Source organism: Cryptomeria japonica, chromosome 2 (genome assembly GCF_030272615.1).
Source record: "Cryptomeria japonica chromosome 2, Sugi_1.0, whole genome shotgun sequence".
Taxonomy (NCBI): domain Eukaryota; kingdom Viridiplantae; phylum Streptophyta; class Pinopsida; order Cupressales; family Cupressaceae; genus Cryptomeria; species Cryptomeria japonica.
The window spans coordinates 151,862,448-151,889,814 of NC_081406.1; the positions used below are offsets into that span (position 1 = coordinate 151,862,448).

At 35.6% G+C, this 27,367-nt stretch overlaps 1 protein-coding gene across 5 annotated transcripts in view; it reads left to right on the plus strand.

Annotated features, from left to right (window-relative positions):
- Window positions 1-219: 219 nt before the first annotated feature.
- Window positions 220-27,367, plus strand: part of LOC131071369 (uncharacterized) — a 75,959-nt gene continuing 48,811 nt past the window's right edge. Inside the window, exons 1-10 of one of the 5 annotated variants that reach the window (XM_058007184.2) lie at window positions 220-427; window positions 552-677; window positions 1,118-1,206; window positions 1,785-1,890; window positions 4,124-4,316; window positions 4,468-4,565; window positions 5,464-5,536; window positions 14,908-14,982; window positions 15,096-15,206; window positions 22,300-22,348. In XM_058007184.2, the coding sequence (XP_057863167.1) occupies window positions 1,179-1,206; window positions 1,785-1,890; window positions 4,124-4,316; window positions 4,468-4,565; window positions 5,464-5,536; window positions 14,908-14,982; window positions 15,096-15,206; window positions 22,300-22,348 (733 nt within the window). In that variant the 5' untranslated portion in view covers window positions 220-427; window positions 552-677; window positions 1,118-1,178. The other 4 variants (XM_058007180.2, XM_058007182.2, XM_058007181.1 and 1 more) reach the window with 4 other exon arrangements.

Sequence of the window (27,367 nt, forward strand, 5' to 3'; positions counted from 1 at the left end):
TCAACATATTTAATTAAATTATTAATAAGATATATATGTTAATTTGTAAAATTGAATAATGATCTCCTCGCTGATTTATTTTCCTTATATAACAAAGATTTCTTTGTTTGCTTATTGAATGAATGTATGTTTTTAATGTGTACGAGGCCAAACAACCTATGAAATGCACAATAGCTAACAAAACATATGAAACCGAAAACAAACCCACCATTTTGTTCTTGTATTAGTTTTCAATTTTTACACATTTAGACCAAAAATGATGAAAACTTCACAAAATTTTCTTCGTGACAGGAAGAGGTGACTGTCAAATTCTATAACAGGCTGTTTTGAGAAAAGCAAAGAGGAACGAGCTTATTTTCGAACACCCAAAATCTAACACAGTCGTGGAAAACCACTGTTCCATCCTAACAAATCAGTAAAAAGGAGGGTATGCCAATCATTCTTTCCTATCATTCTCGTGTTTTTAGCATTCTACAGGAGCTATATAAATATAGATATATCGTTTTCTTTCTGAATCTACCCTGATTACATAAACAATCTGCAATTCACAGGGAGGAAAGGATATTAGTTTAGGTAAAGCAGATTTCAACACATCTCCTTCGCTCTTAAATTCCTTTTTTCTGTATATCAAAACCTTCTCAAACAGAACTGCCGTTGGAAACACACACACAAAAAGGGTAAGTATAAGGAAGGGTTTAAGTTTTTTGGGTTTAAGAATTAATGAAGTATGAGGAGGTTATTTCTTTTTGTGAACAGTTGGACTTATTACAGTTTTTTCAGTCAAAGTTAATTGCAATTATGCAAGGTTTTTCAATTTAAGAGTGTGACTTAGTTCAGAAGAGACTTTAAATGCTGATGAGTAGGTTATTTTTTTGAGCTGCATCTATGAACAGTGCTTTTTTCTTTAACAACTAAAAAATATAGGTAATTAGGTTTTCACAGAGTTTAAAGAAAGAGAGAACTAAAAACAAGCCATGCCTTGGGTTTAATAATTTTTCATTCATGCCCTTGCCTTACAGTAAAAGTTTGTCTATTTTATTTTGAAAAGATTGTGAAACTATGTTCAATGTAATTGTCATAGCAATCAATGCATTCATGGTTTCATTCATGTGTCCAGGCACCTGGAAGAAGATTATAAATAGATTTGTTTCAGTTTCAGTCGACTATTAAAGACTAAAATGCCGGCTTCCAAGAGATTAAATATTGGTAAGCGTCTTCACCCATTTTCAATATGGATTTTGCGCTATACCTTTGGGCATAGATTGGTTTGTAAATTCATTAAAGTGACTTCAAATGTGGTTGGGAATCTCTCTTGTTTGGTACATAGAGAATAGACTACTGTTTTTTTTTATCATTCACAGTGTTGGGGTGAAAATTTCTGCAATAAGATGTAATATATTCCATCAGAATTGCCTGGGGACAGGCGAATAGTGCATATACCCTGCTGAATAATTTCTGCAGGCATACTTTCAATTGGTGTGCCCTAATATGCATGGTTCAGCATTTGAGCGCTGAGCCTTACATGCGTAAAGGATTTTTTTAGTTTGATTAGGTTTGTAGGTTTACCGTGCTATCAAATTTTGGATCTTAATGTTAATTTTAAAGTTTTGATACTTTGATGTTTATCCTGAGCTCATTTACTCAGGGTTTTCTATAGCATAGAGCTGGTGTCTTTTGTGCCACTTCCTGAAGGATTACCATTACAAGCAAATAGTGTATTATTTTGCATGAAAGCTACAGACAAATATTACTTGGTACTAATATTGAAGCTATATTGTGAACAGAAGATGAAGTCGATGATGCAGGCTTTGGGGAGGAAACAAAATATTTCTTTGATGGAAGTGACAGTGAAGATAGTCATAAGGCAGATGCGGACCTTCTTAGTTCTCTGTAAGTTGCTTCTTCTAAAACTGTAACATACACTAGCACAGACCCATCTGCAAATAGATTTGATATGTTCAAGGAAGTATACAAAAGTCCTGAAGTGCCAATCCCTATGTTCTTACATTTAGATTGTCGTATGATTGCCACCTTGAGTCTTTGTGTTGAGGCTTGAATGCATTAATCTCTTGTTACCCAGACATCGAGCCACCTATGTGCACACGCCAAAAATCCAAGATGTGTCTGTTGGCACAGAATATGGAGTCAAATAATAAGCGTTACTATCTATTGTTTAAATTGAATGAATCGTAAAAGTGTTAACTAGGGCAAAGGAAGAAAGAAAGAATTTATGAACAGAGTAGGTCACTTGGACTCGCAATATATTAAATTTCTATAGCAAATCAGGATTGCATATGCGGATTAAAATAAGCAAAAATGTCTAAAGGATCAAAAGAAATGAACTAAGAGGAGTGCAAAGCTTAGACTAGTTGGTAAATAGCAAACCATATAATTTTTTAATTCAAAGCAATTCTATAAAATTAAGCATCCATGCCTAAACAAAAACTTCCAATAGAGGGAAGAGAATCTTGCTATTGGAGAACAAGGGTTTGTTTTCCATCAGAAGAAACATTTGCTATTTTAAGATATTAAGGATCTGAGTATTCATTAACGATATCAGTTAAATGATGAATCTCTAAATTATGCGAGTTTCAAAATATCTCTGCAGGTGCATTGTAAGTTAGGGAGCTTAACAACACTGGAATGATTTAAATTTATTAATTAGAACGAACTCAGACTACTGTTTAATGCACTCATATCTACTTTAACATGATAGGATCAATTTAAGTTTGAAGCCATATGTGGTAGAAATAATCTTAGTATTTCCTAGATCACTTTAGGAGATAAGTGTCTATTCTGAAAAGTGTGCCGCATTTTTCACTCCTTGGACCCTTTTCCTGAGTGTAAAATTGGATTATAAGCATCTTTTGGCCACATGCACAGAATCCTGTTTCAAGATTTTGGCCAGCTAAAAGCCTAGAACCACCAATTAGACAGACCTAAACACATAAAATGCAAGGAAATTTCATTATAGGACCGTGGACCACGTCCCCAGCTCCATACTGACAATATCAGGTGATTCCATTTATTTATAATATACTTTTTTTATTCATTTACTCATGTACCCTAATTTGGTTGGTGTTCCTGTCCCTGCCCCTGAACTCGTATTGGTAACCTGCATCTCCTGGTAACTATGCATTAAACAAGTTAAACTGGAATTGGATTCACTATGACACTCTGATCACAGATGGCGTTAGCAAGCCTCCAACAATATAGAAACCAAAGTGGCATTGATATGCATAGAGTACAGATTAGAGTAGGGAATACAATAGAGTAGAAACCTTTCATACAGTTTTACCATAATACATCATATGTTTATTTATCTATCTATCCATATGTGCACATACAAAAAAATAGAAAACGTGCAAAATCTAAAGTAACTTATTGATATTGGAACATAGAAAAGAAAGATTTTCAATTAGTATTAGCCTTTGAATGTAATCTGTAGGCAATACATATGGAATGTTTAACTCATCAATCTATGGGTGGTTTTGCAACACAGCAGCCTAAAACCATCTCTTCTAGTAAGTCTCCAGCATTGCAAGATGTCTTGCTTCTCTTTATAATGGACAAGTGTTCCTGCTTCCTTATTTTTGAGTATCATTTTCTTTTTTAATTTTTGTAGAGTATTTCTTTGATCCCTTAATGCCCATATCTGATACACCTGCCATCACACTTGTGCTTTGTTTGGAAAGGATATGAATTTGAGTCACATTTGATCTATATCTGATCCTCATCCATACCAGATATGGAAAAAGTTTATTTGGGAAGGGTGGATATCTGTAAAATAAATAGAAGAAATGGAGGAGCCTAGCTAAGGAGGAAATTTCTTGGGAAAATGAATCTGTGAGAGTTAAATTCCTTTTACTTATGCTTTAAGAGCAGAACATCTTAAAATTTGGGACTTGCTACAGACCATTTGTAAAGATATGATTATGATGAAATGGGGCCAAGAAGCATGTAATTTTCCTCTGCTAGATACACCATACTCAAATGTACACATAGCATCCATTCTGTATCAGATATGTATTAATATTTCAAATCACTGTTGGATTATTTCATATTCTTATATTTGCTAGAAAGCTGATAATTGAAATCTGACAAAGATCTCCATGGATTTTAGTCCAGAAGATGGACGACTGAGGCTACGGCCAGACATAAAATTGGAAGGGCCACAGTATTCTGGTCAGAAGAGTAACAGGAATGAAGCTTATGGTGAAGATGATAAAAAATGGCAGTTGCTTGGAGAGGGGATGGAAAGGAAAAGACCTCGTACCACATATTCAGATTCTGAAGATCTTTCTGGTGGTGAAATTGTTAGTACTCCTTACATGTGGTATATTTAGTAAACATTCCTGTTTTTTCCATGATGCAATTTGGACAGTTGGATGATTTTTTTTTCTTTTCCATGACCTTTTAATTGCAATGAGTTAAATAATTATAGTATCTCTTGGTAATTTCAAACAGAACTCTGAAGGAGATGGGGACGAACCAGATGCTGTACAACAAGATGACGAGATTGAAGCTCTGACAAAAGAATATACAGATCTGCGTGAACAGGAAGCGTATGAAACCATTTTAAATTTTGCTTTTCCTATGTTCTTAAAGAATTTCTATTGGCTAGGCTGGATGGGATTCATTAGATTTCTTATTGGTACTTTTAGTTTGTCTTAAGTGTTCTTTTATCTTTGATTGTTACTTTAGAATTTAGATTTTACTATCATGTGTCCAAGATGGTTGTATGTTTGTCCCTTAAAGTCATAGTTACCGTGTATGCTGATTTGTACATATTCATTATTTTAGGGACAGGTAATTTTAGTTGCTATACCTGGGAAGAACAAGCCAGACTATTCAATATCAATTAAAAAGTGCTTTGTTCTACCTTTGGTGAACTCATTATCTTATTTCATTCAATAAAAACTTATGACTGCATGTGGTCATGTTTGGGTTTCATTTGACAAGCGTATATAAAGCACACAGACATATAGGAATAGCTGTGCATACATGCATACAGACATCCCGGTATGTTTACGTCTGCATGCGATATGCATGTGTGTGTATCTGTAATCAAAGTGATAGATCAGTATCATGTACAGTCATATGTGGTATAGTCAGAATTTGCTTTATGGAGCTGCCAATGCTTTACCTGTTTTGATCCTTTTGGAGTACATGTCCATATATGATGGTGGTCAGAGTTTAACAGGAGCTTCTGTGATCCGATAAGTTCCATTGCTGCATTTAGATGTATTTTCATGCATTATAATGTGTAGGCCTTTGTGTATATCATTGACAGATGAATTAATATGTCATCAGTAATCTCTGATTTGTATTTTGTTAAAAGTGGGCTAGAGACTTTTTCATTTCTAGGTTATGTTTGCAATTTCCCCCAATAAGCAATATATTTTTGATGGACAATCTTCAAATTCAAAATTCTGACGGTCTTTTGATTTCATATTCTTGTAGAAACCTGTTGAAGAACTTGAAGAAGCATGCAGATGAAGACATACGGAAGGGTCAAGCAGTGAGGAACCAAAAGGTACTCATTTAAACATCGAACATTCTTGTCGATTGGAAGAGATGTTTCATCATCTTATGTTAAGTTTTTAGAAGCCATTGAGATTCTCATGAAACCATAAGTTGATAATCTTGACAGCTATCTACAGATCTACTTTTAGGCTTCATATTACTTTTATACCTTTGACAATACCATAGTTACATTCTTATTACTATTCAAAATTTCCAATTGACATAAGCAGCTGTGCCGTTTATTCCAACTGTTGTAAAGTTTATGCAATATGTATTATTCTTGCTGCCACTGTCTAAACATTTATTTCCTAGGGTGGTAATTACTGGAATAGTTGCTTCTGCAGATTGTTAGTTCTGTGATCTTTTCATGCTGGATGTGGTCTGCTTTGAGCTTCCACAAAAATTATAAAGCTACAAAAAATAAAATAGAATATTACTGTTGAACGCACCCCAAGACCGAGAGGGGTGGGGGGGTGAATCGGTTTTGAACAAATCTTAACAATTTATAGCTCAATTCAAATTCAACTCTAAACTTTAATCTGATTAGCAGCAAAGAAAGATAAGCAATGAATACACATGCACAAGAGAACACCAAATTTACGTGGAAAATTCAAGAAGGGAAAAACCACGGTGAGAATTAATCACACTATATAAATAGTATTACAATTTGTTTTAGGGTTCATTGCTTGCCCAAGGAAGCTCACTACTTCTGGAAGGACTTGCAGACTGAGGATCACTTCCTCAGGGCAAAATACAAAGGACTTGCTAGGGAGACTCACTATCTCTAAGCAAGATACATGAATATCTGAGTTACAATGAATAAGCCTTCAGCAACACTGCATCCAACAATCTCCTTTAATTGTAACCGGTCTTGACTCATTGCCTTAAGCAACCATTAGGCAATTCAGCTCCAATACTTCCACCACACACACTTACGACTTCTCATTCATATCTTCCACATTCCACTCTAATCCACACACTTTACAATTGATTTGATCTTCTTTATATACCATCAACATCATCTTAAAGCATCAATTAAGTTGGCTAGAACAATGGACAAGAGGTGATCTCGGAAGGTCAGCCACAAAACTTGATTGTGGTGAAAGCGGTTCTATCCAGGAGATAGAAAGGACCTATAAACATCTTAATACATCATCCAATGCAGTCCCAAACAACACATACGTTGGTGCACATCCTTCAAGGTCAGCATTAAGGTAACGTGTAGGCAAAATGTGTAGCACATAACCAGTCGGCCCAAAAACACTTTCTCCAAATGAATTCTTGCAATGTGGATCCCCACAAGCCATAGTAAAACCCAAATACATCTCAACACATCTTCCAATGCTGGCGAAGACCCCCAAAGATGCACAGCAAACAAGAGAACAAGCCTTGCTGGCTAAATAATTGCAAATTACCTTGAAAATCAACACTAGTCCAAATGCAACACCAAACAGACCATCCAACATCATGTGGACCACATAGAGGCGTTCCACGATCCCTCAACGACATCCTCATACACCTCTTCCATACTGTCAAGCCAAAACAAGTTGGCAAAATTCTTCATTACTAGAGTGCATGAAACACAATCATGAGATAAACATTGATAGACATACTTCCATAACATTTCATCACCTAAAATTTGAACTGAGACATTGCACAAACATTATAAGCACGTGAAAGGAAATACAAGAGCAAAGAAAGAAAAACAAAATCCAAGTAAGTTTATTGATGAAATAAATGTTATCAAGAGAAATGCAAAAACCTTGGAGCAATCACCCAAATGTGAAGGAGGAGGCACAAAAACTTTTGAAAGGGGAAAAACAAAGAAAAACCCCTTGTGTTATTATGAATGAGGCAATGCCTAAAGTGAGAGAGAGAGAGAGGGAGCAAGAAGCTCTTTACAATATTGTCATTAAGAAGAAATGAAAGAGGATACATCTTTTAAATAGAGATGAGGAGAGGAGATACAAAGTAACTCCCAAATCTATGAATGCAACCATTCATAAAATGTGTGTGCCATGTGTCCACATCCTCTTCAGGAAGAAATCTAATATTCCTTCATAAAGGAAAATAAAAGAAATTACTTGTCCTCACACATGTACTAGAGGACAAATTACATGTAGAGATTCCAAAGGAATATCCCAAACTAAATACAAATAAACCCAAGCCAAGAAAAGATTAAATATTCTAACAACATGGCCTCGAAGCTGCAACAACAAGAACATCAATGCAGAGCATTCTCCGGACCAGTCCTAACCAGTCAACACATTGCCAACATACAGTCATCACCAGAAACATCAATTGCAACACTAGGGACTTGAAAAGATAGGAGTGCAACGTCCACGGTGCATAGACATTATGTTTAGAACCACAAGACCATATCTGCAAATGCAGAGGAATGTGGAGCATTTTTCCAAACTATCTTCAACACACTTCTTTTACAATTTTACTTTTAATCAACTTTCGGACACTAGAACAACATTTGCTTCAATTGGGAGTAATAAAGGAGATACTACAACAACTTGTAGTATGCACAAGATCATCCAGAAAACATCATTTCATCATCATGCTTCTAATACTCATTTTAATACCTTTAGTCCTCATCTCAATGCTTCTAATCCTCATCTTAATATCATCATCATATCATCTTTGCAATGAGCATCATCATCATCACTGTTTTCCTACATGTTAGCAGCATCACCACAACATACTAAGTGTAGACATCAACACCAAGAAGGTGGGACATCCACAACAAAGGACCTCTTTCAACTACATAATACATCAATGATCACAAACTGCAATGCAACATATCAGCAACAACAAACTGCAACAGCATTCCTTAGCAACATGTACTATCATCAACAAACGATTGACACCAATAGACAACATCATAATTGCACTAACAACAATCTCCAATATCTTCCTCAACACTGAGCCATTAATCTCTCTACAATTTGACAATCACAACACTGAGTATGACATGACATAATCTGATAACATCAAGCTCATCAACACACAAACTGACATCAATGACAACATCTGCCAACATTTACTACTAAATAGTGTAATTATTTGATCAAGTTGAGTCCAATCATTGTTATCAACACTTATGCACTTGGAGATAAAGTTGTGTCCATTCTTTTTGATACATTAAGACTTCCTGTCAAATCCACAAACATTTATTTCCTAGGATGGTAGTTCTTGAATAGTTGCTTCAACAAATTGTTAACTCCGTGATCATTTGATGTTGGATGTGGTCTGCTTGGAGCTTCTAGGAAAATTATGAAGCTGCGAATTTTTTTTGGTGTAAATTATGTCTCATAATTACACTTTACTTAAGTTGACTTAGGGTAATGCATTTTATAGTAGTTTGGATATGAGACACTTAGGGAAGTGTGCACATAGGGATGATGCATGTAGGAGAATTTCCACCTTTTGTGGTTTTATCTTGTTGTTACATTCCACCTTTGGTGGGTGGGTGATCCACCTTTTGTGGAATATTTTTTTATTCCTCCTACCTACCCTCACCTACCCTTGTTTCTCATTGAGCCACATGTCATGATTGTGTGCTCACGTATCCGTATAGCCTTGTCTTTATAAGCAGGCTCATTTACATTGTATATAATCCAATCAATTCATTCAACTCAGTTGGTTGAGGTATTTTGCATATTGATGAGAATACAGTTTGTTCTTGTCACATATTTTATTCTCTCTTGTTTGTGCTATCAATTGGACTCTGGATCTTGGCAAATTCTCACAAAAATAAAAAATAATATTTACTTATAGAGAGTGTAATGTAATTATTTAATCAAGTTGAATACAATCATTGTTATCAACACTTTTGCACTTGGAGATAAACTTGTGTCCATATCTTTTGATACATTAAGATTTCCTTTCAGATTTACAATGCTTTATTAGGCTGTCGTCACCCCAATACATCATCTAGGTAAGTGTTCATGCTGAACTATGAACCAATCAATTAATGTTCCTTTGCTTGGAAGTCATAACGCTCATTAAAAAAGCCGCTTCTTCACTTTATGTACTCTCCTTATGTCAGCCTTGAGAAATGATTTCTTTTGTTTAAAGACTACTTTCATCTTCCATAATTTTCTTTCTCATTTGAATTCTGTTTCTTTTCTTTTCCTTCAATTTTAGTTGATGAACTATCCTTGCCTTACAATGCCAGGCAATTAACCTAGTTTTTTGCAACAATAACAATGTCCTGTGTTAGTGTAAGGGTGCTTCTGGATTCAACTGGGTGCATTTTTGCATTATGGACTATGAAAAACTCATGCCTACTATTGCTGTCCTTCATGGGAGGGAAATGGTTTTAAAATAACTGATGCAAAAATGAACATAGTTGAATCCAAGAACACTCTTACACTAACTTCATGGACTGTGGAAAACTCATGCCTAATATTCTGTGGTGCTGGTTTGGGTTTGGTAATTCACCCATTTTTGCTCTTCTATATATACATAACTATAATTTGCACAAATGTACAAAATTAAATAGAGAATTGAGAACACAGCTGATAATAATTCAATGCCAATTGTCAAATCATAAATGTTAAATATAAATCAAAATGTTTAATATCATGGTAGCATTACTTGAAACCAAGATTGACTTGGCAAACCAAAAGTATAAATGGAGTTCAATTACTTGGGAAAAATTAAAAAAACTAGAAGTTGTCGGAAAATTCATTAAAAGAAAATGGTGTGTTTGTTATTTCAAGCCAAATAAAGGGAAAATGCCTTATCTGTCTAGTATAGCACAACACAATTCTATTTTTATTTTTTAAAACAGCAGGGTTTGGGGCTTCCCAGCTGGGTTGAGGGTCAATATCACTTGTAAGGTTTGGGGCCATTGCCCCTTGCACGTTTCCTGGTGTGATATATGGTGAGGTCAAAGGGTGGGATCCTTACCACTAAGCCCCATTCAAGGATTCAAGGCAGTCAGTTTTCTTTATTTTTTTTAAACAATTTTTTTAAATGCACTTTTTTAAACCCCGCAAATTGAATGGCTAGGTTGGGATTTGACCTTAACTAAACTTAATTTGGACCTGAATTAGGCTTAAAATTCGGCCTGGATCAGTTTGGATTGTTTTAATCTTTCTAGTTGACTTGTTAACATAGGCAAATCTTTTATTTATACTTACGGTTTATGGTGCAACAACAACATTGGTTGCTTATACGAGTGTGACCTAGGTTTAGCTACATTACACTAAATAAGCCTATCCACAATCAAATCTTGAGAATATGGTCCTATCTTACCCCACACTACATTCAAGCTGGCCAATAACCTCAGCCATGATTTAGCAAGAAATAAAATTAAGAGTTTGCTATACATCTTTGACTTTTCTTCACTTCTTCTCTACAATAAGGCTCAATATTCCTACTTCTGTTTCATTAGCAGTTGAAGACATATCTTTGGCTGAAAACACTAAAGCCATGTTTTCCAAGCTTTGAGTGTTGGTGCATGATCTGCAATATTATGTAGCCTTGATTTTTAGGCGTTATATTAATCAATGGCTTATTTAGTCAAGGAGAATTAGTTTGGTACTAGGAACTCTGTCTATCTTGGCAACTGGTTGCTTTTTTGGTGTGACTTTCTTAGATGGATTGTTTGTGATTTATTTCGTGAAGGAAGGTCAATGCTGACATTTCAAGTATGAACTGAACCCTGCATTGATAACTGTGACTGTTAGAATTTAGATTATTAAGTAGAGGAAGAGCAAACAAAGGCACGAGCAGCATCAAGGCCTAGATAAATTGGTAAAGCTTTTTCATTGTCAAAAGGCAAAAAGTAAACAAAGGATGATGGAAATTTGCACATAGACAAGTTATGACACGTGGCAGATATGTAATAGAGATTGTTTAAGGTATTTTATGGCTGATTTCTCTGGAGGCTACTCTAATATCCCCGAATAGGGATACTAGGAAAAGATAACAAATTCTACAAACTAGGGCACAACATTCTAAAATTTTTTGCATGTAAATAACCTTAATTACAGTCCCAGATATTATGTCAGAATCAGATCTGAATTTACCAACTAAAGAAATAGTTTTCAGATTATTTTCTGAGTTGAGAAACATACAACAGCCCAGAAATGTTCAGTACTGAAATATAACAATTTCCCTTACATTTTCTGAGATAAAATAGAGATAGATATGGAGATTTTAATACCCAATTTGCCCAGAAGTCTGCTGTCTACAAACAGAAATAAATTATAGGGTTTATGCATACCAAACATGCAAACTTGTCTTTGAAATGATGGCCAAGTTATAACTCCCAAAATGAGGGTTTCAAACCCTAGCACAATCAATTACAAGGCCCTAAAATGCACCTCCAAACTGAGGCACTCATGTCTGCTATAAACCGGCTAGGGTTTGCTGCTCCATATGGTGAGAATGTTTTCCAACACCTCACAAATCTCCTTCAGATAATCACGCTCCAATCTTAGGGCAAAGCCCTAATTAAATGATGATAACTAGCATCAAAATTGCTGCTCGAAGGATGGTGAACAAGTCTGGCCCAAATCTGAAAATGAAATCAAACCCTAAACTCCACAAAATAACCCAATTTGCCCTCTAGGGCAAGTCAGCCCCCCTTCTACAGTATGGCACTTCAAATTTAGGGTGAAACCCTAGGCAAATAATAGCCCAACTTGCCAAATGAAGAAGCCCTAATATCTGATCTTCAAATCTGAAGTAGAAATTCTGCTCTTTTCACCAATCAATTAACAATGAAGCACAAGCAGATCCCTGTCATGGAACCTCCAATGGATGAGCTAGGTTTCCGTCCAACTCACCGAATTTACAAGGGTTTTTGTCCTTGGAAGGAAGCTGAAACCAAGTTAGAGCCAACAGGAAAATTTTCCACAAGAAGAAATAAACTCAATCATGCCTTCCTTCTTCCACTCAGCCTCCTTATAAAGGAGCCTTCCTTCTTCCACTCAGCTTCCTTATAAAGGACTCCAAGAAGCATCTAGAATATTAGGCTATATAAATCATTTTTTGGAGAACTTTATTTAATAAAGTGACAAATAATAATATTTAATTATTTTATTTTATTAAATTAAATTAATTAATATTAAGTCGTCTTTTTTAATATTTCTTTTATTTTTTTGACAACTTTATAAAAATCAGTTCAATTAATTGTCACTAAAAATTGGGGACATTACAGCTACTTAGTATTAACTGTTAGGATTGTGATTGCATATTGATATTGAATCCATTATCCATCATTTTCATTTCCTATATGGTTGTCATAAGAGCATAAGTGTTTTGTACTTAGATAATTAAATATCTTTGGAGAAAGCTTTCACCTACGTTAGCATACAAATTATTATTAGGTAGTTAAATCAAGGTTGCATGGGTACGGGGGTACTTGGAGACTTTGGAGACCAGTGCTGGTACTGGTACGGCTATTTTTTCAAAATAGGAGACGTGGGTACTTGGAGATGCCAATTTCTTTTAAATATAATTTAACAATTTATAGAAATTCTGAAAATATAATGACATTAAATATAATATAATAATTTAGTAATGGCTGTTGCAACGTTTTAAGAAATCCTTGTGACCTGCATTTGTTTTGAGCATTGTTTTTTTTCCATTTGTACTACACTTTGATTTTTTTGTTGCCCGTGTTTTTTTTTTTTAACATTTTAAGGTTTCTTTTTTTTTTTGTTTGGCTTGGAGATGGTGGGAGACGGGCGGATACGTTAGCGAGAAGTCTCCTCTCTATGGAGACGTTTCCAACGAAGTTTCCGGTGTGGGAGATGCGTCCGAGTCTCCAGTACTCGTACCCAGGGGCTGGGTACTCGTACCCATGCAACCTTGAGTTAAATCCATTTTAATAAAAAAGCTTTGTTAGAAGAAAATTTATATTTTATTCCATTGGTTCTGGAGGATGGTGTAGGATTCCCCTTTGATCCATCAGCCAGATTTTGTGCCTGAATTTGCTGACATGGTCAAATCAGAGAGCATCGTGATCCAGTTGCAACAGAAGAGATCTCAGAGGGTGGCGTAAGATTTGTGTGAAAGCACTGGAAGATTTTCAATCAGCTACTGCAAAAGGATTGGTGAACCTACTCACAGACTCATAGTGAGTCGTCGCATTGGATCTCTTCCCAAACAGACAAATGTTTAATCTTGGCCTCATAAAATATCTCTCATTTTCTATGTTTCCCTTTTTGAGCACATCTGATTTGCTCAATGCTACTTTTACACCATATTATACTTTATGTATTTTGACATATATTCTTGCTTTGTAGATGAATTCAATTTAGCAGGTAGCTTAAATGTATTAAGTCCAGGGGACGTGCTAGCTTCTCTGTGCTCCTTTATTGGCTTTACCCTATATGCTTGCATGTCTCAATCACATTGGCTTTTTTTGTTTTCCCTACTAGTACTTCAATAATTAGATTTCAAATTTCAAAGCTCCTTTCAAACCCAATGTCATGATAAGTCAGTCCACCTAAAACCTATCTATCTATTGGCTAAAGTCTTGGTTCAGTTTTTTGTTATCATAGTCAGCTTTGGATAGTGTTACACTTTTCTTATGCTTCTATGTTTTGCTTCAAAGCATTGTGTTCTACTTTTGCTGACACAACTTTATTCAATACCATTTTCTTATAAAGAGGCAATGTTTATTATATCAAGGTGTCTCATTAATTCCATGATAGCCCTACTGCTATTCATTCTTCATGAATGATATAATACATTTTTCTTCAGTTATAAATTTATTGATTTGTAGGCATGTAGGAAATACAACTTGAATGTAAATTTCAAATTGTGAAAATCAGACACCTGAAATTGAACATTTCAAATTCCAAAGGTTTAAACAAATATGGAGTCTCCTGTCTGAAATTTGTATGGATAAAATAATTGTGATGTATTCCAAAACAAATTGGTCCTTAACTTTTCAAGGATTGTTGAAGGATAATCTGAAACTGTATTTCTGCTTGACAATGTATAACATATCTTTTTGGTAAAATATTAATAAAAGTATTTGTGATTCCATTATGTTCATTTTAGCTAAAGTATTTCTCAAGAAGTGAGTTAGGATAGGCAGAAATATGCATTGTCTAAAATTATAAGAGTGGAAGTCAGTGGCATCTGTTTGTTCATTTGTATGTTATATTTACGTATTGGTATTTTATATTTACCGAGTTTTCTCTTTGTGCATATTTTGCATCCGTGTAGTAATCAAATTTCTGTTTCCAAAATTTTAGTTATTTTAATTTTGTACACTGAGTACTGAATAATGTTGATTGGCTTCCAAGAACCTATAATTGTTCAATTCATGATTTTTGTTTGCTCAATATGTAAAGGGTCAATTCAATTTAGGACTAATTCTAATACTGTCTTGTCATGGTGAAGGCTATATGGGACAAAGCTTTGGAGATTAGAATATCACTACAAAAAGTATTTTCACGTTCTAATCAGCTACCACAGGTTTGCTTAGTCATTTATCTCTTCTTTTTCTTCACCAATTTGATATGTGCAAGGCAGGGGTTCTATTTCTATTTTCACACTCTTGAATGAGCTAATTTTTGGGGGCCAAACAGGGTTCTTTGATGTCTTCTTTCTGCAAATCTGACATGAAGATTGATGGAGCATATTCTGAGCTTGTATCCTCAGCTCACCAAACTCTAGATTGCCTCCTTGATCTGCAAGAGGTCAGTTCACACTTTTCTCTTAGATTTGATCTTTCAAGGTCCAATTTTATTTATTTTTATGTGGTCTATTTCTATGTAAGGCTAATTTTCTCTCAAAGAGGTTTGAACTTGAATCACACATCTTATTCTTCCACTGGGTGAGAGGGAAGCAATGAAAAAGGAATGCTTGGTTACTTACCTTGTTTTACCTTGAATTTTTATATTTTGTTGATTTATTCCTTCACTTTGGTTGCTGTTATTCATTTAGTTCTAAGTGGTTTTAGGTAGAAAGGTTGATATTTGCCTGAGGTTTTGACATTGAGAACACAGCACTATACCGCAGACGTGTGCCCCTTTTAAATGATTTGAAGTAGATGAATTTTAAGATGGAAGACATTACTCCTTTTACTTCGTGGTAATAAATGCAGCCGTTAAAGTTTTATCTTTGCTTTTGAATAAGAATCATTGAATTTTAGATTGGGTACTACAGTACAGCAGTTGATTGAAAATATGTGCCCCTTTAAGATATTTAGAACATCAAAATTTACAAAAATGGCACAAGAATATAAACCTTGTATCTGAGGGTAGAAAACAGCACGCTTGAGCCTCACTTAATTCTTCCTCCTATTTTTCAGTCTTATTTGTTGGCCCAGTTTGCCATTGCGTCAAAAGACCGATGTCAACACCCGATACAAACTGTAGAGATATGGATCGCACGGGAGGCGGTTAGTCCCTTGTCAGGAATCCCGAGGGGAGCGCTGACCATTTTGCCAACAATCTCCCCCTCAGCGTTACCCGAGGGGATTCGAACCCGTGACCCAACACTCTGATACCATTTGTTGGCCCAGTTTGCCGTTGCGTCAAAAGACCGATCTGTCAACACCCTATACAAACTGTAGAGATATGGATCGCACGGGAGGCGGTTAGTCCCTTGTCACAAATCCCAAGGGGAGTGCTGACCATTTTGCCAACATTATTGTCTAAACATTTTTATATTGTAAGTAGCTCCAACTTTATCTGGACACTTGTTACATTTGATTGTATGTTTTTATGCATGCAAATCCACTAGTGACACTTTCTGTACCATCTTTTAGTGCACCAGGCACAATTTTTGTCCAAGGCAAAGTACAAGCGTCTCTTATTTTCCCTATCCATTTTGCATATATTCCACGTGGAACAGCACTTGGATTTGAATGTTTAAAACTTTACTGGAAGGTTGTTGATAAATGCTATATATCATTATGCCAAGAAGTGTTATACAGATGTATAGGGGGGGTGTGAAGAAATCCAGGTACATAAGAAATCATCCTTAAATCTCATTAATTATATATAAATTGTGGCCGTTCAATATCAAAGTCTTAATTACAAAAAATATTGGAGTATTCATATTTGAAAAATTAAAATTATATATGTTAAACTTATACAAAACTAACAGCGCAAATAAAGGCTATATGTGGCTGTTCATTTACCAGTTACGGCATGAATAAAGCCACTCTTCATCATGTGCAACTGCTAGAAGAGCGAAGCTAACAAGTTTATTATAACCGTTTTACCTTTTGAATTAATAACTTTATATATTGGATGGGGCACAAATCTGGGACCCCAGAACAAATAGCCAGGCCTTCCATATATATAGGTAAAATCTGGGACCCCAAAACAAATTGCTGCTCATAATGTTCCCTCTAACTAAACCTGTAGTTGGCTCTTGATGAATTGTTATTACTTCCTTTATATATGATTCCATGTAAATGTCTTATTTCAAAAAGTCGGCTCATAAAAAAAGTCTTCTTGGAATATGGGATTTGCTACAATACCGATGATTGTATAGATCTTTAATTTAGACCAAACTAGTCTAAAATAGTCAGCCACAATACCTTTTCAATCATGATGATATTCGAATAAAATGGGAACATTCATCTTAATGGTAACAACCAAAATAGAGGCATGAATGACTTATCTCTTTGACATCAATGACAACTTCCAAATGTCTATATATACCCTTGGCATCAATGACAACATTTTCAACAATCTCCCCTTTTGTCATTGATGGCAACATAAATCTTCTAACTCTCTCCCATTCTATTTCTCTCCCCCTTTGACATCAATGGCAAAGGGATTTCCATCACATTTCTGTCCATGAATGTCTGATTACAAACTCACATCAAATGTATAAGAAAACACTTTTCCCCCTGTCAAAGATTCTCTAGTGCTCCCCCTGTCAAGGATTCTTTAATGCTCCCCCTGCTCTAATACTCCTCTTTCTTGGATGACTTGTTCCTTTGTATTCTTGTTTGTATGGGTGACATACTTCCTCTATGATAGTTCGAAAGATTTTGCATCATTTCACAAGTTAGGAATTTAGTGATCTTATCACTTTCTTATGTGTCTCTACCTCTTCTTTATCTATCCTTGGCTGCTGGATGAGGATCATCTTTTGATATCTTTGTTAGTCTTCATATCTTCAAGATTTCTGATTGCCACATCAAATGATTGTCCTTCTGCTCTTTGCTATCCTCTTGTATGGGAGTTTCTTCTTTTGTCACTTGCATTCAAATGATAACTTCTTATTCCTGATTCTTCGAAGTCTTCAATTATGTGCATGGGTTAAGAGCATGCAATGTTTTCATCATTTAAGATCTTGAATATGCATGTACCAATTCATTACTTCCCTTGTTGCTAATGTAAAGCTGAAGTGGTTTCTTCTCTTTATGCTTTAAATTTCATTTGAAGATTCCTTGCATGATTCTCTTGACATCAATGCAATCATTCTACCTTTGTTGCAATTCTCCTCCTTGACATTTATGATGAAGGAATGCTCATCATATATCCATGTCTTCTAAGGTATCAATGCATTAATAGGAACTCTTTTAATGGGAAGAAGGTGTTGATGAGAAACGATCACTGAAAAACCTCAATGCATAAGTCAAGAACTCCTTCAATGCATCTACGTTAAGAAGGTGTTGATGAGAAACAATCACTGGAAAACCTCAATTCAGTTATTGAGAGATAATCACTGAAAAACTACGAATTCATAAGTCAAGAATATATCAAATGCTGCATTTTATTAACATTTTTCAGAGTTCATACATGAAAACTTCATGTATATTGCACACATCTCAATACATATTTATGACTACTACAGAGATCATGTTCTAATCAGCATAATCACTCCCTCTCATATTGAATGGGATCTTTCCTTCCAATTGTGAGATTTCAATTTAAAAATAAAAGAAATGGTCAAGGAAGGTAAACCAATGAGGCTTTGCAGTTCTTTCTAATGCCAGCTTCCACAGTTGAACTGAAGCTTAAAATCTGTAATTCTAAAACCAGTGATCTTGTGGCTGGAAAGAAACGGGAATCGCCATGAATCGCCATGAATCGCCTAAACTCGGCGAGTCTGAGTCCAAGTCATGCTCGCCAAGTCTCTGGGACTTAGACTCGGATGGTTTGGCGAGTTTGGCTCAAACTCGCCAAACTCGGCGAGTCCCAAGCCCCAAACTCGGCTATTGCCTGAGTTAAGTAAAATGACAAAAAAAAACATTTTAAAAAGTTTTTTTAAAATGAATGGTCTCGTCTTTGTTCACTACAACCTCCGCCTGAGAATGAGAAAAATTAGGGTTACAACATGTCAGCCAATAGAAAAATAACGCCCGACAACTTTATTAAATAATAAGTTTTTTTGGCCTCACAGGGTGCTGCCCCTCGACCCCGCAAGGGGCGATGCCCCTTGACCCCACCTTGGGGGCGTTGCCCCCAAACCCCTGTCAAAAAATATGGGGGGAAATTGCGACGATAGAAGTAGGGAAAATTTAACCTCCGAGTCTGACACTGATTGGATCGACCAGGTAGATATAGAGGCTGAGACTGTAGCCATGGCAGAGGAGCAGCGGAGAGCACGAACACAGACAGGAGATTCAGAGGCAGATAGTGACACGGATGTTCCTGATGTTGGTGAGCATGGCATGGTGTCACGGGGAGCGGCTATGGCTGTCGAATCATCCAGGACCTACCTTAGACGCCTTCGCAGGGGGCCGGGGCTGAAGGGTGCTGCCGTGCAGGTTCCTCTGAGCCATAGGCTTGTAGTTGTATTTACCTTTGGTATTTGTATGAAACAGTTGATGATGATCATATGATGACATGGATTTTTTATTCCATGAGTTTTGTAATATTGTATACATTTGACAATATTTATATATCTATGTTTGTTATTTCTTTCAGCTACAATTTGCATTTATGCTTATGTGATTGATGTATACTTGTGTATGTAATCAAATGAGCCGAGTTTGATGATGTTATTGTGTCTTTAAGGTGTATAAAATAAAGGGTGCCTGAAACAAGTTTTAAATCTATAAAAATCTCTAAATTTCTTTAGTTTTTCACTTTCTCGAGTCCAGCCGAGTTTGGAGCCGAGTCTGACACCGAGTCCGATTCGGCCTTGCTGAGTCCGAGCCGAGTCCGAGTCCTGTTTCTATGGGCTGGACCAAGATGGGGTTCCTAACCTGGCTGCCTAGGATAGAGGTACTAGCCCTACTGCAGCCTACCTGCCAAAATGAATGTGTTTGATTGCTCCACTGTCCAGGGCTCCAGTCCACTTTTTTTGTGCTTAATCTAATTTGTTAGCATCACTGCACAATTTAAATGTGGTGCAACATATTTTGTATCCTGTTTTATAATTTCTCCTTGCATCCTTTTAACAACCTCCCAATCTTATTCAACATCAGCACAATCTCTCAATCAAATTGTTCCTTCTCTTCATGAATATCTGGCCTTCATGAAGACTGGGCCACCTTCATTACATTCAGGTGGATTTGCCTAGGGTTTGCATTGAATTTTTAAATGAACCTTCTTTTTTTGGAACCCTGTGGTTTTGCCTAGGATGCTGACTGGCCTGCCCAATCGGGCTGGGTACAATCTGAGATGTACCTAGGCGTGTGGAATGGCTAGGTTGGGGCCAAAGCTTGGCCAGATTGGGCATGACTCAGACTGGTTAGGTTCATCTAGGGCTCTTGGTGAACCTGGTAATAGAGCAAAGAACTACAGAGTGTAAAAAACCTGTCTTAGACCCTTCATGGCTGCAGTCTGGTTATGAAGTTCGATTGCATCCTTATGAGGATAAATAAAAGAGAAGAAAGCTTTAAAATAGAGGGACTCTCATGTGAGAAATTTGTGATGGTGAGTGAACAGACAACAAAATAATATGAAGTTCCTTGAGTACTTGATATGAGGTGCTACAATTTCTCATAATCTTGCTTTAGCAACTCTATAAGGAAAGGCTCTTCTTAGAAGATTCTTTAACTAGGTTTTGTCTTTTGTGGGATACATTTCAACCTGCAGATTGGAAAAGTAATCTCCATCCTATGTCCTGTCCACCTAATGTACTTGTAAGATAGAAGTTTGATTGACTGATATAAAAAACAACAATCTTTGATGGCCTTCTGAATCTGCCAATGGCCCAACGGTAGTCACATCTTCTGACTAAATTTAATATTTACCAGTTAAGAGTACCCTTCTACCACTACATTCATCCAGTCTTAATCGTTAGCAATTTTCACATCTTTCCATAAGACAACTTCACCATATTAATGGATGTGCATCCTAAGGCCTCTCCAAATCACTTTCCAAACACCCCTCAAACATGGGCTTGCCCTAGACTCCTTTGGGATGCCTCATTATAGCACTTCCTAACACCATGATAATGTGTCTAGTCTTTTCTTTCCTATTCCACTTACTCCATTATCATGGCATTAGGAAGTGCGAGAAGTTTTAAAAATGTGATAATTTGTATTAATATCTTTCAAGAAGCCTTATAGATAGTTGATTGATTTTACAGTTATATTTTAGGAACTTTAAATGTTTCCATACTTTTGTTGAGCCACCATATATATGTTTGAATTGTCCATACCATCTATGAAGTTTTTCCCCATAGGAATTGTACTATACCATGAGGCATGCTTAGATGTGGATGGTTTAATTTGACCAGCTACTGTTGCTGATATGACTTACAAAGCTTGATTCTTATGTAGATTGCGATATCACCATGCTTAAGTTTATGAATTTTTTTTTGAAGATTATATTTTATTGACATTTTAATTCACATTTTTCTAACTACAAGGACCTTTATTATGATACACTTTGATCATTGGGTTGCAATGCTATGAAACGAAAAAACAGAATGTTGTTTTTTGCTAGTTTATATTTGTAGTAAAATCAAAACACTTTAATGGAAACGAAAAGTGTTTGAAGATAAACACTAGTTATGAAGCTTTTCCTAATAAGATTTTTACATGATTGCTACAGGTTTGGATGTAGTGCCATAGACAGACAAAATGATTATTGCATGTGACGTAAACTCCAACCAATATATTGTGGGTCCTCGTCTTGCAATAAATGAATGGCGTGTTTTCCACATTTAACACTATCGATTAATAATCAACTCACTTGGTGAATTTTATAATTTTTTTCACCAGGAAAGATTTCATATTATAATTATCTACTTATGCCTACTTATACAAACAGACAATGAAGTTTGAATTTTTCTCAAGGGATGAACTTTGTCACTGAGGTTTTGTGCTCTTCATATCACTAGAAGATCTAGCAATTGTTTATTTTAGATTTAATAGGTGTCTAAATGTATTTGTGAATTGCAGAAATGGAAGTGTAGTGGTAGCTCATCTGTTCTTTGGTGGTGTCCTTCACATAATTTAGATTATGTTTTCCTTATTACTTGTGTAATTTTATCTTATAATTTTTTTTTTTTCTTTTTTGGGAGAAATGTGTCTCATACTACTGGATGGAACAAGGAAAAATACAGCAATATACCAAGAGGGTTACAAGGAAAGTGAAAATTCCTACAATGTTTTTGGATTGTTACTCCACAATTTCATGTGTGTATTGGGATTTTATTCATTTGCTTGATATGTTATGGTGAACAATTGAGCATTTAATACAACTGGCAACGATACAGCCAACCTTGCTTGCTAAAGATGATGTGATCTTCACATATAGTTTGTGTTAATTGTGTTCTTTTATCAATTCAATTCTTGACTAGTTTTTTTTGTAAATCTTGTTCAATATTGGTAAATCTGAATAAAAATTGTAATAAACTTTTTTACAGGTGTTATTGGAAAAGAATAATGCGATCAATGAAGCTTCTTTTGAAAATGGTATTATTCTTTATTATCCTTATAAGGCTATTGCATTACGCTCATCAGGGAACCAATTGCTGAAAGTAGCATGAAAACTGCCTGCTATTGCAGTGGATGCTACTAGAGACTATATCATTTTTCTTAAAATCTTCTAAAGATGCATTGGTGGTTCCTAGGACAAGCAATCTTTATTCTCAGCAACTTCATTTTCTACAATGATGTTTAAACAAAATGAATTTGATTAGTTGTATCATGTATGGTGTACCTGCCTTGATTAGGTATACAGTTCTTTCATTGCAATTTCAAGCACATTGATTCTTTACAATAGAAAATGCACCCCAAATTTTATTTTTCAGTGAATTTTTCTGTTTGAACTGTGTACTCGACCAACAAAACAAAGCTTACTTGTCTACATAATGATCAATGAGAATCTATATAACATTAAACCAGCTGCATTGCTTCCTCCCATGTAGAGACTTGCCATAGAAGGGCTGTCAAGTGGAGGAAGAAGTAATATGTGCAATTATCATCTCACAACAGACCATGATGGTGCTAGCTGCCTGGAGATAAATTGCTGCATACATATGACAGCCAACAAAGACGTTATTGAAAAAGAACCAAGTGAGAAATGCACATGACTGATCATTTAAAGTAGTATAACATCAGCTCCTTTTTTGAATTGGATTCTTATTCAATTTAGCTTACCACAGAGCTGCCATATTAATTAGGACATTAGGGTAGCTTTGAATGGAAGAAACTTCGACACCTTTTCAAATGTGGTAACATTGGCCTGCTGCATTAAAGTCCAACCCTGAAGGAAAGCAGATAAAGAAAAGAAAATGATGAATTGGGAAAAATGAGATTAGCAATAGAACAATTGACATTGCATCAAGAGATAATGGTGAAGGGGAATACCGATAAGGGTAAATAGAAAATTTGGTGTTCATACAGCTCTAGAGAAGGCCACATAAAAAAAGACTCCCAAGGCACAAGTTGAAAAAAGGGCTACTGTGTTAAGGGTAGACTTTTAGATGGTCCTACGGAAGACTCAATCAGTATTTTGTGGATTGTGTGGTGAATGGAAGACCATGAAATAGATGATTGTCCCTCAATGAGGTTCTAGATCAAAATGAAGAAACTGAACGCAAACCTTGCTGTCCTAAGTACTTTGGTTATGATGAAGAGACAGACCAGACCTTGGCGTATGTCAAGGAACTTGTAGAACATCCTCGCTATACTCAAAATACTGTCTTCCAAAGGACCATTTAAAAGTCTACTCTTACTGTGGTAGCCTTTTTTCACCTTGTGCCTTGGGGTAGTCATTTCTTCTGTGGTCTTCTCTGGTGCTGTATGAACATCAAATGTTCTATTTACCCTTATTGGTATCCTCCTTAGCCATTATGTCTTGGCGCAATGTCAATTGTTCTACTGCTAATCTCAATCTTGCCAATTCATCATTTTCTTTTTCTTTGTCTGCTTTCCTCAGCCATGCTTTGTGTCACATGTTGTCTTCTTCACAAGCTTCATATTAATTGTCATAAGGTGCTTCTTGTAACTGCCATGACATCTTCATCTTCTACACTTTCATGATAATGTATCATAGCCGTTCTTAGAATGAGTATTAGTATAGGTATAGATATTTTGCATTATATATTGAATCTTTGGGATCTTGTACAAAGTTTTGCATGATACAACTTTGCAAATCTGGATTGAGCATGGTGTCATATTGCTCATATATTCTTCATCCAAGTATTTGATTGTTATCTGCATTCTGCCATTCTTTAACTTGCCTTTGTTCATGATACATTTGAATTTGTTTGAGTACATTGTTGCTTGCACATCTCATGCAGATCTCGCAAGTACTTCCAAATCTCCATATAGATTTTGCTTGATGGAACCTTTGGAAGCATTTCATTTGTTATTGATAACTTGATGAGCATTACGACTTCTTGATTATGCTCATTAAACTTGGCCTGATCTTTATCTGCATCTGTGGGCTAAGTATCTATATCAAGGACGATCTTGTCAAGATATTTGTACTTGAAGATCGTGAGCATACGCTATTTCCATGTGTTGTAATTTTTTCCTGTGAAGCGTTGGCTGCCTTCCAACATGATGTTAGGTAATGAATCCATTCCTCCACAATCTGAAATTACGGAAAATATAGAAACCTTAACTTCCTTGAAAGAGGAAAACATAAATTTTTAGATTTTTTTTTGTCAAAAACCCTAGGATCAACTAACACCCATGATGTAGAAAATGACTGTCAAAAATTTGAGAACAAAGTCCACAAAAAGGTTTTAAGACCCTAGCCACTTTGCAAATAAGCACGAAAATCATCTAAAAACAAGTTAGTAACCCATGATTTTTATTTAGAAAATCGCCAACAAAACCCTTCCAGATGTGGCTTGTAGAAAAATGACTTGTTGCACCACAATTATATACAAAATCTCCCTAAAAATGATAAATTTTTCACCCAAAATGTAGGTTAGATAGGTGCACGATTTGCAGGAATCATGTGTTTTTATATTACAAAAGTCTGTGATTTTTGAAAAAATCAGCTGTGATTTTGGATGAAAACCTCGAGCACAATTTTGCATACAAAAGGCATGATTTTCATAGTGAAAACTTACAAAGTTTTGACTAGAATAAATGTAATTTTCTGTCCAAGAAAAATCCACAATTTTCAGCAAAAATAAACCTGTGATTTTGTGAAAAATTTCAGCAAAAGCCCTTGCACGAATCTGTACAGAAATATTTTGGTTCGTTTTGCATCAAGGGTGTGCAATTTGTCACTGCCTGCAGTATTATGTAGAACTCCATGCGATCACCAATCCTAAGAAATTTTTATAGATGTCTCTAATACCAAGTGACATAAAATATTGTAATCAGCTGTTAACATTGGTTGGAGAGGGTACATACCTTTTATGACAAGATTAAAAATTTCAATTCATAATACCTGCTTATTTTCCCAATTATATTTCAATTTGCTTTGTAAGTGTTCCCATTCCATGATCATATATCTGTAAAAGACTAAAACCCTTTGGTTATTCCGTAAACAATTTGGTCACTCATTCTTTGTAACCAGTCTTTTTGATTTATATTTTCTTTTTTTATGTATGGCCAATAGGAAATAAGGTGCAATGTAGTATTTAGATTACTCTAGATGTGTAATGGCCTGCCCTAGTTGCACTTAAATCTTTTAATTTTCCTTATGAGGAATTTTGTCAAACAGTTGGCACCCAAGCTCTGATACCACTGTAAGAACCCCCTTCAAGTTCTGCCCTTAATTTTCAGTTGTGTTGCTTGACATTTGGTCAAACAGTTTGCATACATGGTCTGATTTTCTGAGTTCTTATTTATTTTTGTGAGTTTGAGATTTGATGAATCATATGCCAAATCACATAATATTGCAAGGAAATAAGAACCAACAGTGCACAAAATTCAGATAGTAGATATCCAAGGAATAACAACTTTTAAAAGAAAAATCAGAACTGAGGGTTGTTTTATTTATGTCTGTTACAATTTATCTCAGACTGATAACTTCATTCCAAAGAGCACTTTTCAGCGACTAATCAAGAATACAACCAGTTTATTACATACCAGTTAATCCCTGCTCGATGAAATGACATACAATGAAGTGAATAGGGCTGGATATGGACTGTCAACATCATCGATACAAATCTGGGTACGTCTAAGAATGATAACAGCAAACAAGAGCCCAAACCAAGCGCTAAATTTTCACCAAGAATAGCCGCCTAAGACAGAGATGTAACCATGAAACCCTGGGTCTGAGGCTTCTTCCCAAATTAAGTCATTAAATCTGAATGAATAACCAGCAATAGGCTAACAATGGAGGCGATCACTATAGCGGGACTGTAGCAATCACTATAGTGAGTACTGTAGCGCGACACTATAGCAACTGATGCTGTAGCGGCACTATTCATTAAAGCTTCAAAATCTTCACAAAATCCATGCCAAACCCTAGCTGATTGAAGCTTAAACTAATTTCAAACCTGCAAATAAGCTCAATGATTAATTCTGGATGAATTCACCTCTCTACGTGCAATTGGGTTTCCGTCCAACCCACAAATTCCCAAGGGTTTTCGACTTTGAAAATGGCTGTCTTTGTTACTCCAGCAACTATGGAGAAATTCGAATATCAAATTTTCTCATAACCAAGTATATCTGAAAATAAGCCCTTGGTAGTCTTTATAATGCGCACACAAGAGCTCACTCACTCAACTCGCCAATGTGGGATAAATAACATAACTCTCCATTTACATTTTTTGTCTTCAATGTGTTATTAAATAAGGGAGCCTTTTTAATTAAATATTTCTCACTTAATTATAGTACCACATTAATAAAGTTAAATATTTATTTTTAACTTTATAATCTAACTTTATCAATGCACAAATAAATCATATCAATGATAATAAATTCTCTAGTCGATATTGAACATTTTCCATTGACATGATATTGCCACTGATGATCCAAACCTGGCCCAACTGACTTACTATAAATAGTAAGTATTCCAAAAACACATCAAAACACCTCAGAAACGGTTGCAACTGAAACTGCCTAGGCCAAATATCATCAAAATCCCTTAAATGTCCTGGTTAGCCTACGAAACCATGGAGAAATAGGCTAACGACAACATCATACAATGTGTGCTAGAAAGGGGACATTACAAGATGCATCCCTCACTTAATGGGTTATTGTACTTGATTGTGATTTTGCAAAATTTGGATGTTACCTGTATATTTTTGCCAATCAGAAACATTTCTTTCTTTACATGCAAAAGAGATAAATATAACCCATGCCCCTTTTCTTATTGCCAAATTTCAAATCGCATCATGATGAGGGGTATCATGCTGGTTGTGATATTTACTTTGTGTCTTATCCATTTATTGGAATGTCCCCGACTAGAATTTTGTTGTTTTTTTGATGTTTTGAAACACAACACAAACTGGAACAGAAAATCAAAATGAAACCAATTGCTGGAAACTTGTTGTCAAACCTTCTTTGGCTGGGAAA